This window comes from Centrocercus urophasianus, unplaced genomic scaffold (assembly GCF_019232065.1).
Source record: "Centrocercus urophasianus isolate 14NV4802_14NV808 unplaced genomic scaffold, USGS_Curo_1.0 seq_15, whole genome shotgun sequence".
NCBI classification, from domain to species: domain Eukaryota; kingdom Metazoa; phylum Chordata; class Aves; order Galliformes; family Phasianidae; genus Centrocercus; species Centrocercus urophasianus.
This window is the reverse complement of record NW_024884697.1, coordinates 46,706,407-46,724,665: the sequence shown is the minus strand read 5'-3', so window position 1 is coordinate 46,724,665 and position 18,259 is coordinate 46,706,407. Positions and strand designations below refer to the sequence as shown.

The 18,259-nt window shown below is 39.0% G+C and overlaps 1 protein-coding gene across 5 annotated transcripts in view; it reads right to left on the bottom strand.

Moving 5' to 3' along the window:
- Positions 1–18,259, bottom strand: part of LOC122158714 (activating transcription factor 7 interacting protein) — a 91,370-nt gene that overhangs the window by 29,123 nt on the left and 43,988 nt on the right. For 4 of the 5 annotated variants that reach the window (XM_042815625.1, XM_042815630.1, XM_042815626.1 and 1 more), the window contains exons 3-9: positions 8,999–9,076; positions 6,094–6,242; positions 4,873–5,010; positions 3,831–3,896; positions 3,180–3,253; positions 2,622–2,710; positions 410–1,045 (exon numbers count right to left, since the gene is read on the bottom strand). In XM_042815625.1, coding sequence (XP_042671559.1) covers positions 410–1,045; positions 2,622–2,710; positions 3,180–3,253; positions 3,831–3,896; positions 4,873–5,010; positions 6,094–6,242; positions 8,999–9,076 — 1,230 coding nt within the window. The remainder of the gene's footprint in view (positions 1–409; positions 1,046–2,621; positions 2,711–3,179; positions 3,254–3,830; positions 3,897–4,872; positions 5,011–6,093; positions 6,243–8,998; positions 9,077–18,259) is intronic. The other variant, XM_042815631.1, reaches the window with a different exon arrangement.

The following is an 18,259-nucleotide window of genomic DNA, read 5'->3' as shown; positions in this document are numbered from 1 at the left end:
TGTTGTTTTTTTTTCTCCCATTTTGTTTAAGTGTTTTGAAAATTGAGTCAATTAACATCTTTCTGTTCTTTGGAAAGGTAATCAGATTATTCCAGGAAGTTACATTATACGAAAATGTTAATATTAGGACAGAAGCATCTGATTTCATGCTAGGAATAATATAAATCAAGTTCTAAATAAAACAAAGCTTACAGAGTCAACCTGTTAACTCCTAACGAGATATGATTTTCAACAATGGCTAAAACATTTGTGACAGATGATCCTGATCCTGATAATTTCAACAGTAAGGCCACCCAGAAGATACATTTCAGCAGTAAAAACAAAACTTCCACAGGACTAGAATTTCATGTTTTCTTTTGACAACGGTTTTCTCCTCTTTTCCTAGTGTCAACATTCAAGCATGACTTACCAACTCTGGGCGCTGTAACGGTAGATGGTTCGGCAGGAGCGGTACTATTAAATGCGGAGAGGGGAATCTTCATATGTATGGGACCTCGATTGCTGGTAGAATTATTAAGTCCTGAAGTACCCACTGTGGGCAAAGAAGTCCTTGTGGTTTGTGCAACAGGATGTGTAGTTGAGACTGCTTGTACAGCTAATGTTGTCCGTACAGACCCAGCACTGGCTGGAGAGTTTCTCTGAACACTAGGACTGGACACAGACAGGCTGTTATTTGGTTTAGTTGTGTTAGTAGATGCCAAAGATACTGCATTTTTGGTAAGGCTACCAACTGTAGATGAGCTCTGTACAGATATAAATTCAACGCTGCCTGACTGCTGGTTAGTGACCAAAGTTCCTGCGTGGCCTTGAAGGAGCTGAGGCTGGGATGACACTGCAACAGGCACGTGCAAGATTACAGGCAAAGACTGCAATGAAACAGACATTGGCTGAGTGCTGCCACTGGGCACTTGGCTTGTGCCTACAACTGTAGCCGTGTTAGCCGTCGAAATAACTGCTGTTGTCAAAGGGCTAGAGGTCACAGGAGTCTGAGGCTTAGGATGTCCACTGGCAGGTGTCTGAGGAGCAGCAAGACTTGAAGCTGGTGCTACACACAAAACACAAAAACAGAATTTGAACCAAGAGGGTAGATCCACTCCAACACAACAAATGAAAAAATGGTTACTTTTATTTTCAAAGAAAGGCTATGTGTGCTCTTTTTTCTGCTGTACACTGTGAAATTCAGTGGTCTAGTTTAAAATAGTGTACACCGTATTTCTATTTGAAAGAACTAAATACAAATGACAAAATTTACAAACAACTGAGACGCAGAGGCTTGAGGAGCTGAGATTCAAATGATGAAAATACATGAAGTACAGCACTTTAAACACTTGCTACAGAAACAGTAGAACAACTGGTCCTTTAGAAAACACAAGAAGACAAAAACAAAATCAACTTGACTAAGTTACTTTGTATGGGCAGGACATTGTATCTAGAAGATGCTACTGAAATAAGGATTAATGTGCCAAAGAAAGTATTTGCTTTTATGCAACAATATTTTGGGATTAAATCTAAAGATCAGGAGCACAGTATACTAAATATAGCCATTACATTCCTATTATGTGCTGGTTCTGAAAAAAAAAAAAAAGATAAATAAATCAGTTTTAAGTAAACAGAATTTTAAAACTGAAGATGGTGTGAGAATGGTGAGATGGTGAAGAATATAATTAATTGTGGTTTTGATTCTAAATTCCTTATAAAATTCCAGTATTGGAATTCCACTTGTGATTCCTTTAAGAAATGAGGCTTGTGACTTCCCTTAATTCCTCACTCAATTTTTATAGCCACTAGTCAGAGAGCTCAATAATCAGCATCCTACTACAATCAAGTGCAAAAATATGGCCTGTGAGCCATGCGCTTCACTTCTCAGCAGTGAAGAAATTTCAGCAGTGGAGAAACTTGACGTTTTTCTGCCTTACCCAGGCAAGCAGTCTGCTGTAGCATTTAATTTGCCCAGATGTTCTAGTTGGCCATGTCAATGTATTTTTTGCCTTGCTTAGTAAGCACATTACACAAACATAAATGCCATCCCGAAGAAAGCAACAAAGATGATAAAAAGGCTGGAAGGAATGACCTATGAGGAGAGGCTGAGGACACTTTGGACTCTAGACTGGAGAAAAGAAGACTAAAAGGTGATCTCATTGCTCTCAAAGACTTCCTGAGATGAAAAAGTGAAGAGGAAAGTGCTGGTCTCTTCTTCATGGTAACTGAGGACAGGATGTATAGGAGTGGTGTAAAGCTGTATGAGGAGCGTCAGGCTACAAACAAGGAAAAATGTCTTCATTGCAAAGGTGGTCAAACACTGGAAGAGTCTACCTGCAGAGGTGGTTGATGCCCCTTGCCTGTCAGTGTTAAACATTTCAACAACATCCTAAAAAATATGCTTTAATTTTTGGTTAGCCCTCAAGAGGTCAGGCAGTTGACCTAGATGATTTTCAAAGGTCCTTTCTAACTCAAAGATTCCATTCGATTCTAAACTGGGAATGTGGTAGGCAGCCAAGAGTAATGATGTCAGGAATAAAGAATTTCTACAAAACAGTTTTGGTCTGTTTAGTCACCTAATTAATGGAAAGCAATCAAACTTTCATGAAGTTAATTTATAAAGGCCATAGGCGGTTTCTCACCTGCATTCACAGGGGCTTGAAGAGTTGCTGGTTTACTATCTCCTACATTCCTCTTTGATTCCAGCATCTGCCTCACCGTGGTAATATTTCTATAGAAAGAAGATTGTTAGCATTTCTCAACAGGTATAGTGATGATGGGGAAACAAGGCTATATTGCAAGGCTATTAGTTTCATTAATTTTATAATCTGATTTATCTTCTGCCTCCACAAGCAAATTAACACTGTATATTCCTCTACTAAAAAACAAAAACAAAGAAACAAAAAAAAAAACCCTTAGAGAATTACTTATTTACAAATTTTCAAGCTTTTGCACTGAGCTTGCCTTTTGTCAAGTGAATTTTCTCATTAGACTTCTATCGTCTTTAACTGTTAACACATCTTTTAACCTAGGAATTAATTCAATACTGTCCATTTGTGAATTCTGTGAATAAAAATTGAATTTCACAGTTGGATAGCAATGAAGGAAGAACACTTTAATTAAAAAAACAAACAATCAAATTCATTACGTGAGGTCCTACTCCGAATTTTAACATGACTGTAGTGATGTGCTTTGCTTACCGGTATGTCAGATTGTTTGCATTCGCAGTGCTACTTGCTGCTTTTCCTGAGGACAAAGATGGGTTTGGTGTATTCTGAAAAAGAAACAATATAAAGAAAAACAAAACAACTACATCAGCTTGTGGATTAACTGTAGTCCATACAGATTCCTTTCTACACTACTTTCTACTATTTGGTCCTACCTACCTCACTCCTATACACTTTCTCCAAGCCTCTTGCCTTTAGGATTTTATAGCATAAGAATCAATATTTCTTTTTGAACTGTTACGAATTTTTAGCTCCCACTTCGTCACAGTAACTAACCCAAAATACTTACTCTAGACAGATTTGTATTCATTCCTCTATTCCCTTCCCTCCCTCCCTAAAAGCAGATATTCATCCTGTACTCTTCATATTGAAGTAAATTACTTTTTCTTACATATAATTTAAGGTGCTTCCACACTAACAATGTATAAAAGACCTTCCGTGCAAATGAGACCCACTGAATAGATGTTGAAGACTATTCCTAAGAATGGCTCACTTTTAGTCAAATAAGATAAATCTACTTTGTGAATACCACTGAAATAAGTCACAAATTCCTGCATACAAAATTTCCTCAATACAAGGCTTAGATTAGCTCACAAATACAAATACTGCAAACACAGTTCTTACTTCCTGTTTTTTCTTCATATCCTCCTTGGCAGCTCCAAACCGTTTTGTCAATCGAGAGATTTTAGCCTAAATGGAAAGAAGAGAAAAGCCAGTAAACAAAACCACAAACACAAGAACCATTAAAGAAATTACACACACCAAACGTTTATACAGCCTGGAAGGCCAACTGTGTTCTGGGCTGCATTAAAGAAGGGGTGGCCAGGAGGAACAGGGAGGTGGCTGTCCCCCTCTACTCGGCTCTTGTGAGGCCCCATCTGCAGTACTGTGTCCAGGCCTGGGGCTCCCAGTACAGGAAGGACGTGGAGCTCCTGGAGCGGGTCCAGAGGAGGGTCACTATGATGATCAGAGGGCTGGAGCACCCCTCCTATGAGGAAAAGTTGAGGGAACTGGACTTGTTTAGCTTGGAGAAGAGAAGGCTCCAGGGAGACCTCATTGTGGCCTTCTTGTACTTGAAGGGAGCTTATAGACAGGAAGGGGAATGCCTGTTTATGAAGGTGGAGATTGATAAGACAAGGGGAAATGGTCTTAAACTGAGACAGGGGAGATTTAGGTTAGATATGAGGAGAAGTTTTTCACACAGAGGGTGGTGACGCACTGGAACAGGTTGCCCAAGGAGGCTGTGGATGCCCCATCCCGGGAGGCATTCAAGGCCAGGCTGGATGTGGCTCTGGACAGCCTGGTCTGGTGGCTGGCGACCCTGCACATAGCAGGGGGTTTGAAACTAGATGATCATTGTGATCCCAGGCCATTCTGTGATTCTATGATTCTAAGAAAATATTCTTTCCATGAAAGACAGTACTACTATATGACTTTGGAGCAGCAGAAAGACACCAGTGTGTATCACAATCCTACGTTACGCATGACTTTTCACTGCTATTCATAACTGCACAAAGATAATGTACTTATTCACTTTTTATTTTTCTCCTCTCATCCCCCTGTGGAATCAAACTGCCTTCCCAAACAGCAGCTACAGGAAACTTATTACTAAATGCTGAGGAAGTTGCTAAATTTGACACTTGTGTGCAATTCAATACACACTCACCTGTAGTTCAGTAAGCACAGTTTTATGCCTCTTGTTACATTCTACTTTCTCTATCCGCATTTTCAAGTCTGCCAGAGTCTTGTCAAATACAGCACACTGTAAAGCAGCAAGTTTTTCTTCTAACACTCTCTGGATAACCTGCCAAATTAGGATGGGAAAAAAAGGAAAAGAAAATTAATCCTAAAACTTGAGAGACTGTCTATAAAAATATTGTCAACTCAAAAAGAATTTTGCCACAAATGACACTGGTTGTGCCTTGTCAATCAATTAAATTTATCATAATCAATAATAAGAACGTGATTACATTGCTAAACAACATGTTTATGTCTGTTTTGACAAATATATATATATATCCCTTTCTACCATTAACTCAATACATTAATTTCACTGCAGTTTGATAAACATATACAGATTTATAATTGATAAAAAGAATCTTAACAGAAGACATTTTTGTACCACTGTGTTTACACAGGTTAAATTTTTCCCTTCTTTTCTACTCTTCATAGTGACATTGGCACTTGAAGAACAGAAACTAAAAGTGTTTAATGAAACTTCAGTTTTTGATACAGTTTCCCCTAAGCAGAAATGCCCTGTGCTGCTTTAGCTGCAGAAGATAAAAATGGCAAAAGAAGAGACTAATTTATGCAAAGTCTACTTACTACATTAATCTTTTCCCCTTCTGCTCCTAAATTTTTACTATTGCAAAGTAAAAATCTCCATAAGAAAAAGAAATAAACAAGCAATAGAAGTGGTTGTCTGGATCCTACACTGAAGTTACAATATGCACCACCATAGCTCTACAAAAATCTGCAAAACACTATGTTTGATAACTCATTATTATGAGAGACTTTCTTTAAAGCCGGGTACAAAAAGCAAAGCACATGTAAACATTTATCATACTAAAATGCCACCTTCACTGAGATTCTTTTATTCTCCATCTACAGTCACATTTCACTTAAGAATTTAAATGCTTAACACATTTCAAATATAATTCTTGTGACATGCTTTCCAAATGGCATTTAGTCTAAGTAAGGCTACCTAGGCCTTTAAAAATTGAACCTCTGTTGTTATTTTAATTATGTATGATTTTAAACCAAAAAATGAGAGAAAGCTTGTGTGTATGTGACTAGAGAGTGCGTGGGAAAAGACAGGTAAAGTGGTAAGAGAAAACAAAGACATGAGATATGGTTTTGCCATCTTCATTCTTCACTTCCACTCTACCTTTTCTAACTTTTGGTCAACATCTCTTCTGGCTGTAATTTTCACTTGGAATTCTGCTTCATAATCTTCCTCTCCAACATATCGACGCCGTTTAGAATGCACACTGTCCATGTCCTCAGATTTTGAACGCTTTCTTCTTGATACTTCACCTGAAACAATTAGATACAACTGCTGATGACAAATCTTAAAAACAAACAAACAGAAACCAAATGAAAGCAAAATAAGAACAACCAGAAGAACTACCCCCAAACAGATACTTGCAGAATTGCATGAATATTATGAAGTTTCATTTTTTATCCACTTAAGCATTTTTCATTCTAGAACAGTAAGAATGCCTTCAGAAAAGCAATGTATTTGACAACATCAAAAGAGAACAAGGCCCTTTCTCTCCATACATTGCTGCCAAGAGTTCCACTTTGTGATTCACCAAACCACTACCTCAAATGCAAGACCACACAGTCATTCCCCTCTTGCATGCCTCCATTTCTTCCTCTTCCTACCAGCACCATCCTGAAATGTAACATGGCTTCTCAGAAGCAAAATAAAACCTCTTTCTGAAAAAAGTATTTTTTTCTCAGTAACCTATTAGCCAATTAAAACTTCTACTTCACTCTGCCTGTGTTAGCAGAGTTCTTTCCTATCTGTCATGAATTCTTCTCCTGTACCTCCAACCTCTGAATAAGAGAGCAATCGGATCTTTTTCTTACTATTTGAGCAAGAAGGAAAGTAAAAACCTGATGAAAGAAGAGGCTCAAAACAGAACTACATTATGAAGGTTATTTTCATTACAGTGATGAAGCACAGAAGAGCAAAAAGAGACCTCATTCATTCCTCCAGCTCCTGGCACCATATGCTCTAGTGATGTGGATACAGAATGATGTGCCCAGTAAAGGGAAGTAAAGAAAGTTATAGACCATTCTGTGTGTGTTTGTCCATACAAACATCAAAGACCACGAGCTTCACATTTGAGGATGAGTCAGAAAGACAGGATTAGTAGATAATGGAGAATGAAAAAGCACAACAAATAGTGACTTTCCATTTTTCTTTAATTAAATTACACGCACTGTGTGAGTCATATTTTTAACTTCAGAGATTATTTTCTAATTTTCTGATGGTTTTCCATGTTGAGAGCTGCACTAAAAAGACTCTAGTGTACTAAAAATATTAAAAGGCAATTTTAAAACCCTGTGTGACAACCTTTATCTAAAAAAAAAAAAAAAGAGAGCATAGGTATTCACATTTTAGGGGAATACAACAGGACTACAGGACTCCATATGAACACTGCAGAATGCTGAGTATCTGTGAACAGTTTAAATGTCTAAGGTGTAATTTTTTGTTTTTATTTTTTCAGAATGACAGTAAGCAGTGACGAATAAAAACAGCTACAGCTCAAGCTTTCTTCCATCCATCAGAAAAGCCTGCAGAAAGCGAATAAATTTTAAACTGCAAAGTTAGAAAACTATCCACAGACTACTGGAGACAAGTTTACTAGGATTTTCTGTACACTGTTTGCCTACTCCCAGTCAGTCATTTAAGAAGAAATCAAACCATTCACGAATGAAACAATTAGCTTCTAACATACAAGAAGTACTTATTTATTTATCAAAACATGTTCAATAATTTGTTCTGAAGCAGAGGCTACATTAAATCATACTGCAGCTTGATTATCTTTGAAGAACTTGAGGGTGCTTGCTGCTGATGGAAAGGATAGCAATGGGAAGTTGTGACTCCTGGAAACACTAACAGCTTTGAGTTGCATCAGTTGCTCCTGATTGAAGGGTGTTTTGCACTTATGTTCTAGTTAACACTTTATGCACACTGAAACATCCTTTCAGCATGTACTGGCGAGAAGCCTAACTAATGGCTGGGCCTAAAGCACAGCTCCCAGAGCATGGCTAACAACAGCTGAGAAACTTTGCAAAGTAGGGTGCACAGAAGGTGGTCATGGTCACCATGCTCAGCAACGGTGATGACCTACCATGTGACATCATCTCCACTGGGACAGTTCCTCTTGTCATGTCCAAGCCCCCACGCAAACAGAGCTCTCCTGGGTGAGGATATGGCTTTGCAAATCTCAAGCTGCCTGGACCTCTAGGGTGTCTCTTTCTGTATGAAGCCCTGGCAGAGAGAGATGAACTTCTTGCCTACAGGAGGTATAAACTAGTGGGGCAGTCATGTTACCAAGCAAAGAAGCTACAGAAGGAGGTCAGGAGATGAAATAACATCAGAGATAATTAAACAGAGAGTGACCGGATGAACTGTAAGATCCTTCAGCTTCAAGAACCAGAACCTCCAGCTACACCAGAGGACACAGCCAGAGCTTGTCCTGTTGCAAAGTGGAAATTCCAACAATGACAAAAGTAGGAAGCACCAGGGCAGTGGCTCCCAATATGCCTGCAGGTGCACAGAATAACTAAAGATTTGGATCTTATCATTTCAGATTGCCGAAAGTTCTGCCCAGGGAAACGCCTGAACTATCTGAGCCTGAGCCATTCAGCAGCACGATGCAGAAGTCAAGAGCAATAACTGTGGATGATTCCCTACCTGCAGGGAACAGAGATTCCCATCTGCAATGGACAGAATGACCTCATAAAAATCTAAAAACAGGAAGTGTGCAGGGATGGGGTTAAGAAAGTTAAAGGCCACCTTCAGCTCAATCTAGTGAGGAACATGAACAGTAAGCACTAAGGGCTTTCTGCCAGTATATTAGCAGCATAAGGTTAACTAGGAAAAATATGCCCCCTGCTGCTGACAGGGTAGCAAATGATACAGTAGAAAAAACCTCAGATGCCTATTTTGGCTCAGACCCTAATGATAAACCTTTCCTTCAGCTATCCTTGACACCTCAGTGATTCTGCGTTTCTAATATGTATCATCAGTGCAGAGTAGTGTTGATATTACATACCTCTGTCTGTGAGTTTTTCTTCTTCTTTGTGGACCACTTCTCTTTCTTTGTCCTTTTCCTCACTTTTTCCCACCTCTTCTACAAACACAAGAAAAAAATGTGTTACTTGCATTGACTTACAGAATGTTACACACAGAATCCTCTTTTGATTTGTGAGCTTAGGATGCTTACAAAATGGAAGAGAAAGAAACATGAGAGAGGGAGAAGTACGTAGAGATGAAAAAAACAGAAGATAGTTTCAGAGCAAAACTACTGTACAACAGAGATCCACTTCTGGATTTGCTCAGCTTTAAAACCAACACAATGCCTGAAAGTTACATCTGAAAGCTAGACTTAGGAAAAAAACATAAAAATTCAGTAGGAAATTATTAACATGTTTATTTACCTTTGGCAAATTCAACCACAGTATTTATGGTAGGATAAAGTTAAGATCCTTTTTTCTTAATAAGTATTGATAGTAATTTAATGTTTGTTACTAGAAGAGAGCATCTTAATTTAAATCCAATTATCTACCTTACTCATGTCAAGGTGCTTAGAACTAGAGGGTCTTCAATGTCCCTTAAAGTCCCTTCCAGCATTCACTTAAAACCTACATTGCAGAAAGTTCATTAAACAATGAACAAACAAAAAAATTAACCACATCTCAAATCCACACAGCTTACAAGGAAGTACTTTCTAAAAGCTGCACAAAGGGAGAAATTTCCATCAACTTTTACTGCATGTTCCATGACTTCTTCCAGCATATCATACAGGCTGTATTGCTGCCTTTGCTTGCTACATGCAACATAAAACTATTAAAGTTACACTGCCTATTAGCATTACATTAAAACAGATCCAGAATATAACAAAACAAGTCAACTCTGTTATACAACACTTGATTGCTACATTTCTTCAATTTCTATTTTCATTCAGTTATTACATCACAGCTTATGTAGGCTTGTTTAGAGGAAGTTGTGGCTGCAAAGATAATACTGATAGTCTCTTACCACTAAATTCTACTTGTACTGTGAACACTCTTCGGATGATTTAAAATGAAGTTACATAATAAATCAGCAAAAGGAATCAGAAACCCACAAATGGAAATTATGAGGGTTTTTCTTTCCATGTTATTAATCTATGTAAGAAATAATAATGATTCAAACCACAATATTTTCTCAAAACCAATCTGATTTACTTTCAAGGTAACAAAGTGTCATAGCAGCTACACCACTCGCTTTTTACAGATAAATTCCATGCACACAATTGTTACCCACGAGACAAGACTCATTCACAAAAGAATCTGAAGGAGACTCTCAAAGTTCAAGAGTACTTTATCAATAAGTTGCAGATCTTGAATGTTCAACCAAAAAAACCCAGATACTTCATTGAAAGATTCACATATCCAGGACATTTTTAGCAGCGTCCTAGTTTCAAAGCTGAAGGGTTATTTATTTATTTTTTTTCATATGTGTGGATTTTGATTGTCCATGTGTGTAGAGATAGGACTAAGAAAGCCGAGGCACAGATGGAGCTGAACTTGGCGAGGGATGTGAAAGATAACAAGTCTTGGGACCGATGCTCTTCAACATCTTCAACAACACAGACAATGGTATCAAGGGCACCTTCAGCAAGTTTGCAAAAGACACCAAGTCGAGCAGTGCAGTCAATACACTGGGAGGAAGGAAAGCCATCCAGAGGAACCTGGATAGGCTGGAGAAGTGGGCTCATGAAAACCTAATGAGGTGCAATAAGGCCAAGTGGAGGGTGATGCAGGTCGGGACAATCCCAGGTATTTATACAAACTGGGGGAAGATCTCCTCAAGAGCAGTCCTGCAGAGAAGGACTTGGATGTCCTGGTAGATGAGAAGCTGGACATGAGCCAGAAATGTGTGCTTGCAGCCCAGAAGGCCAACTGTGTTCTGGGCTGCATTAAAGAAGGGGTGGCCAGCAGGGAGAGGGAGGGGGTTGTCCCCCTCTACTCAGCTCTTGTGAGGCCCCATCTGCAGTACTGTGTCCAGGCCTGGGGCCCTCAGTACAGGAAGGACGTGGAGCTCCTGGAGCGGGTCCAGAGGAGGGTCACTATGATGATCAGAGGGCTGGAGCACCTCTCCTATGAGGAAAAGTTGAGGGAACTGGGATTGTTTAGCTTGGAGAAGAGAAGGCTCCAGGGAGACCTCATTGCGATCTTCTAGTACTTGCAGGGAGCATAACCACAAGAAAGCACAAAAATCTACCTCTTGTATGGAGTGGTAATCCTTGATGAAATCCTACATAAAAGTTCTTACACAAAAGAAATACTGTTTTAAATGATATTCTAATTACCAAATCCTACATACTCCTACTAGTATGATACATTTGCAGAACAGCACTTTTCATACTCATGAAGACATAACAGGTTAGAGCAGGTCTAAATGGAAGTTCACCAAGAGTCCACTACAGACTAGGATCGGTATGACTGTGGAGTAGCCTTGCTGAAAGAGACTAAGGGGCACTGGTGAGCAAGCTGAACGTGTCAGTAGTGCACTGCTGCAGCAATGAGGGGAGGTCAGACTCTGGACTGTATCCACAGGAGTGTTACTAACACAGACGGAAATGCCATCTACCCAATCCAGTCAACGTTTGTCAGGCTGTACGTGGCCTGGCTACATCCAGTTCTGGCCCCAATAATTCAAAAAAGATGCAGACAGATTGGAAAGGGTCCAAAGGAAGTCCCCAAAGATGATTAAAGGGCTGCAAAACCTGCCGTGTCAGGAAAGGCTTGATATGTTAGGCCTTTTCACTCTAGAGAAGAGAATGCTATGAGAGGACCTCATCACAGTATCCTAGTGACCTAAAAGGAATAGCAGCTCCTTCTTCACAAGCAGCCACATGGAGAAAACACAGGGAGATGGGTACGAGTTGTTCTGCGAGAAGTTTTGACTTGGTTTTAGAATTACATTTTTTTTTAAATGACATTCATCACTGGTACAACATCACCAAGGATATGGTACAATTCTCATCACTGGAGTTTTCTGCGATGCAACTCGACTGGATTATCTTATCTAGGCTTTCATTTCCCACAAAAAGTTGAGCCTGATGATCTTTCAAGGTCCTTTCTAGCCTGGACTGTACTATCATTATATGAAGAGTTTGGCTAACGTATGCCACGTAATCTTGAATCTAGCAAATAATACGTGGAAGTTTTTTTCCTACAACGCAAAGGAAAAATCTGACAGCCATACAAACTTTATAACAACACCTGTGAATGAAACAGTGAATGTGAAAACATATGAAAACATGCATCTCTAAAGGCAACAAGCTTGATTTAAAAAGAATTTTAAGCAGGAAGCGTATTAGGCAGAGGTCTGCTGATATTTATCTATGCTGTATCACACAGAGTACTGTGTCAACACAATAGTTCTCCAGCAATCACCACCTCAGATCCACTGTAGATAGCACAGTTTTTTTGTGTGAGCTCTTATATAACTGCTAAGGACTTCTAGCTCATATGCTACTGCAAGAACACTGACGGTATGTTAAATGTATTCAGTGTGCTTTCTAGGTATTTACTTCTCAAAATGGTGTGTTACGTGAACATTATTTTACTCCCGATTACACAGACTGAAAAGATTTATATTGATGTTTATATTTCCTATTCCTTATCTTCCTAAGACACAAAACTAAGCACAGCATCACCCTCTGCACATAAATTTTTATGCACAGAAATCTTCCAGATTAACACAGTATGCCAGTCAGACCCCAATCTTGATGCAACAACAATATCAAGCTCATTACAAAGTAATTTACACTGTAATTTACAGGGTATACCATAAATACTGCCTAATACTCAGAAAATCAGCATTGCTCTTCCTAAGGCAGAGCTGCACACACACTGAAGAAGTGATTATGTGCCTAAGTACATTCCCAAGTTAGAAGTTTCAGTATCCAAAAAATCCACATCACCATGACACATTCCTCAACCAAAGCATTCCAAGCAAAGGTACTGTCAAGAGGTTCTTTCAATTCCTTTCGCACAGTCAAAGTGTTTTCAGATTCACAGAATCTAGTTTGGAAAAGACCTGCAAGATCGTCAAGTATAACTGTTTTCGTACATTTAAAAAAGTTATTTGTATTGAGAGTTCTCTATTTATTTTCAAAAGAACCATAATGACCTAAACATGCTGGAGAAATGGGCTGACAGATGCGTTAGGATATTCAACAACTACTAAGTCACGTGCCTGGGAAGGGAGAGCACTTGCAATGGCACATGAGGGCTGAGGCCCACAGGGCTAGTCAACAGCTCTGCTTTGAGGATTTGCACAAGCAGCAAGCCAAACATGACACAGCAGCACGCCCTGGCACCAAAGGAAGCCAACAGCATCCTGAGGGGTATTCACAGAAACACGGTGCTGTGGTTTACCCAGAAGGCAGCTAAGTACCACACAGTCATTTGTTCAATTCCCCCCCTCATAGTGGGATGAAGAAGAGAAGAGAATCAGGGAAAAAAAACATGAAGTAATTGAGATAAAAAACTATTTACTAAGACAGAACAGAAAGAGAAAAGATTTATTATTATCATTATTATTTTGATTTACGAAACAAGTGATGCACAGTGAAACTGCCTAATGCTCACCAACTAATGCCCAGCCAGTCCTCAAGCAACGGCAGCCACTCCAGCTGACACCCCACAGTTTTTTAAATCTCTCCTCATGATGTTATATGGTATGGAAAATCCCTTTGGCCAGTTTAGGTCAGCTGTCCTGGTTCTGTCCCCTCTCAGCTCCTTGCGACCTCTCAACTTCCCTTTGCTGGCAGGGCAGTATAAGAAGTTCAAATATTCTTGGCTCTCTGCAGCCACTGATGAGCAATAACTAAAATACTCACGTGCTATCAACATTGCTTCTCTCCCAAAGCCAAAACATAGCATCGTATCATACACTATTAATAAAAATAATTTGTCTCACCTGCAACCAGGAAGCATAGGCAGCATATTTTGTTGGAAGTGATTTTATCCTTTACTTTGCGCTCATTGTGCCATTGCTCTCAGCAAGGAGCAAGAGATGGTGAAGGTGCTGAGGTCTAGGAAGGAAGCTGAAGGAGCTTAAGGGAGCTGGGCTTGTTCAGCACAGAGAAAATGAAGCTTAGTGGGACATCATAGCTTTTCAATATCTATAAGGTGACTTCTAAGAAGATGGAGTCAGTCTCTGTGTGAAGGTTCATGGCAAAGGAAGAGAGAACATTTGCAAGCATAAAGATACTCCAAGTGATAGAAGGAATTCCAACAAGTACACATTTACTAGAGGAGGTTACTGAGAAAGGTTCACCTAACTGGGTCAAGTCCTGAGCAGCCTGATCCAATCTCACAATTGACCTTACTTTGAGAAGAAGTTTTAACTGAGAAACCTATGGAGGAATTTTCCAACCAAAACTATTCTATTATTTTGGCACTCCTCCTGCATGGAAGAAATTTATTAAGTAATTCCAGCACAAAATACAATATTGTTTTATTTGGTTACTTATTAATGTATTTTTAATAGGAAAAAAAATGCATGACAGATTTAAAATTCTAACTGATAAAACCAACATCCTGATCCAGTCCCTCCCAAGTCTGTCAGACAGCAGTGCATCTCATTTCTGGTTTTTAAAATCCCATGGATCAAAGATGCAGCAGTTGTACCTTTGTCTGCCAAATTTAAGAAACCTCTCTGCACCATATACTCAGTTGCAGATACTACAGACTTCCTTTATCTTCTATGGGATGAACGAAACTCATGTTTTTTAAGCCTTCCAGTATTACATTTCCCAAATACTGAACTACCATTGCACCAGCTGTCTGAAAGCTTCCTGTTATCCCTTTTAGGACTATACACCAGAACTGGAAATACCGAGAAATAAAGAAAAAAGTGGTTCCATAACTGCTATCTGAGCATAACTTACTTTCCTGTTTGTACATTCAAGAATTTTGAGAGCTACACATATTACAATAGAGGAACAAGAGGATCATTTTTAGTTGTTTATCTGCCACTCACATGCTGTGAAATTCTCATCAAATACTACTTTCTAGAAGACAAGCTGTATTCTTCTAAATGTTAACTGCACTCTCTATTTGTAACAAGTTGTACTTGGGTGCCCTGCTTTACTTAAGACTATTAGCAACGATAAAAAATGAGTAAGCTCTCTTTCAAGCTAGCCCTGGAGGACACAAACAAGTACTGTTATAGAGAAGCCAGGGAATTACTAGTCCTCTACAGAGCCGCAGAATCACGATTTCACTGAATTGGAGACATAGTGGGATAACAACTGAGTGCAGTGTTAGAGCAGATGAACACAAGTTCTTCATGAAGGACATGCTGTAAAGGCTTAGCAGTGGTAATGCTTTATGCAGGAAATGCTCAGAATTTCACTGTGGGGCCAGGCAATAGGACAGCTGGGCATTTCAGGACCACAAATGGCAAAGTAATGCATGCAGGATTGTGGTAGCCTCTCATCACAAACTACTTCAAGGAGAACTACTTGTTCAAGAAGAACAAGTCAATGGTGCTATCTCACATAATACCAGGCCTGGGGACTCACAGATGTACTTTTAACTGGAAGGGCTGTAAGTCTGAGCACAATCCAGGTGGTTTCTAGAGTGCACTGAAGGCAATCTACCGACATAGGCAATTACTGAGACAAGTAGGGGAGATGCTCTGGTAGGTTTGTTATTCACAAACAAGGAAGAACTGGTCGAGGGCGGCAAAGTCAATAGTAAATTCAGCTGCAAGAACCATGTGATTGTGGAGTTCATTATCTTGCAAGAAGTCACAAGAAATAACAGTCTAACCTATGCCTTTAGAAGAGCAGTTCCTACCTTGTTCAGACTGTACTTCGTTGTATCCAGTGGGAGACTGCCCTGGAGAGAAAAGGGGCTCCAGAGAGCTAGTTGTTCTTCAAGAGCAGCCAACTCAAACCATGCAAATAGTCCATTTTATCATACTGAACACAGAATCAGTGTGGAAGAACACTAGCATGGGTCAGCAAGGACCTTCTAATAAAGCTCCAATGTAAAAGAATTGCAGTAAGAGAACACTGCCCAGTCAAAAAAATATTAAAGCTCGGTGTTTTCCTCTATTTCATTTATTCTCAGCGTTCTTCATTTACTTTCATTTACTTCTACTAAATCAATGACTTCATAAAACTACCTAATATAATCCTGGACAATCATTCTTGAGTGGATAGCTCTTTCTGTCAAGTTATGAACGCTTTTGTACTCACATATCACTTGGTAGTTAACCTCAGTGAGATTCTTGCAAAATTCTTCTGCAGCTTTTCATAATATCATCAGCAAACTGTCACCTCAGTAGTGACCTTTCATTTTCAATCTGTTGCTCAAGGCAGTCTTGAGAACAGATCTCAGTGGATTTACTTTCCGTCCTTCAACAGATTATTTCCTCCATGAGTACTTACCATCCTGTCCCCAAACCATTCAGTTTTTGTACATTCTTGGCAAGATGTCACTGTGTTTGGGTATCAGAAATAGTTCATATACTTCAATCACATCTTCATTGCCAAGGTTTTTGAAGGTATGACCTCCCATTATAGAAATCTTAAGCATCACTCAACTACTATATATACTAATTCTACTTGAAAAACAAAAGCTACTTACCTTTCCATTTAAGGAAAACCATTCTTTACATTACTGCTTAGTCACACTAGTTTTCCTCTGCATCCTGTCAAAGCTTTACTGTTTAACTGAACAGCTTCCACATACTTCCAAGACGGTATTCTTAAATAATTTCTATGCCATCTCCACAGATATAATTTTAACAGACCCCTTCTGAAAGTTGTTAACCATATTACAAGGCATTTATCCACCTGGTTTCCCATACAATATTGTTTCTGGTCCTGACAGCCTCTCTGATATTTGTTACTGAAACATAAATTCGTAAAAGGACTGCTGAATTTCTGTGTTAAAATCCTGTTACATTTAGCACAAAATGGGACCCCAGAAGATTTCCTCAATATATTTCATGTAGAATCTATTATTTGGAAAAATTTGAGCTCCCTCCTTGGCAACTTAATGGGAAAATTTAAGAAGCTAGCATGCAGAAATTAACATGTTTCCACTATCGACAAAATACATTTCACTGGCCAGTATTCCTTTTAGAAACAGTTGCAATTACATTCATGCAACTATAAAAGTCTCCAACTGTTACAGTTGACAGAAAAAAAAAGAAAAATTACTAGTCAAGAAATTATCCTTGTCCAGAACAGAAAAAATATTGCTGGATACAATCGTTTGTATCATTTTGCAGACTTCTGCAAATAGTAGTCCAATATTCAGTATTCACTTATAGCCTTTTGCTTCAGAGTTGAGACTTCTCTGTGACCAGTGTGCTTCTTTTTGATTGAGAAGAAAAAAAAAAAGCCACCTTGTTATCCTAACTTCATTCATATCCAATGAGAGAAGCCTTAAATTGTGATAAGACCAACAATCACTGATTTATTTGTAATTTTTTAGAGAAGGGATTCATAATGCACTACAACTTCTACATAAGTACATACAGTATTTTTTTCTATTCACCATATCCCACCCACAAACATCTTCTGGAAGATCTTACTTAAACACTGATATCACTTTTGCAACTCCAGAGAAACGTGGATTTTAATACCCAAATAAAATTCTCTAAGAAGACTATGCAACCCATTAGTTCTTGTTTTAAATGGCATAAACCTAAAGGTTAGCACCAGAAAAGAAGAAAAGTCTGAAACATGGATAGAAAGACATTCTCATCTCCCTGTCTCCAGTTATTTATTCAAGACCCAAACTGCTATTACAAATTAGTGAAAGACAGTCTCATCATCAGCAAAACAGAGGTAAGAAACTGGGTGTTAACTTCCCATAAACAAAGACAGCTTGATCTTGATAAATCTCTTGAAATCCTACTCAGTCAAGCATGAACGAATAGATTTGACTTAGTGCAGTAATTGATTCATAAAATGCTAACAGTGGTGCAGCTTGAAGCCATAGCTTTCTTTAACTACCGATAGAGGGCAACAACAATATAGCCATAAATTATTTATTGGTTTTATTTTGTCAGAAGTGAGACAGTAAGACAGAGTGCCCCATGCCCCCAAAATACTTACACATACAAAACAGTGTGACAGCAACAAGAGAGCAGAAACATCAGTTTAACATCAAGAATTTATCTGCTGGTTCTGCTAACTGCATGGAAAGGCTGAAGTACCAGTTTCATACACTTAATGCTTTTGAATGTCAACCAGTTGCCACAGTCACCAGACAGAAGCTGGATAAAACCACTA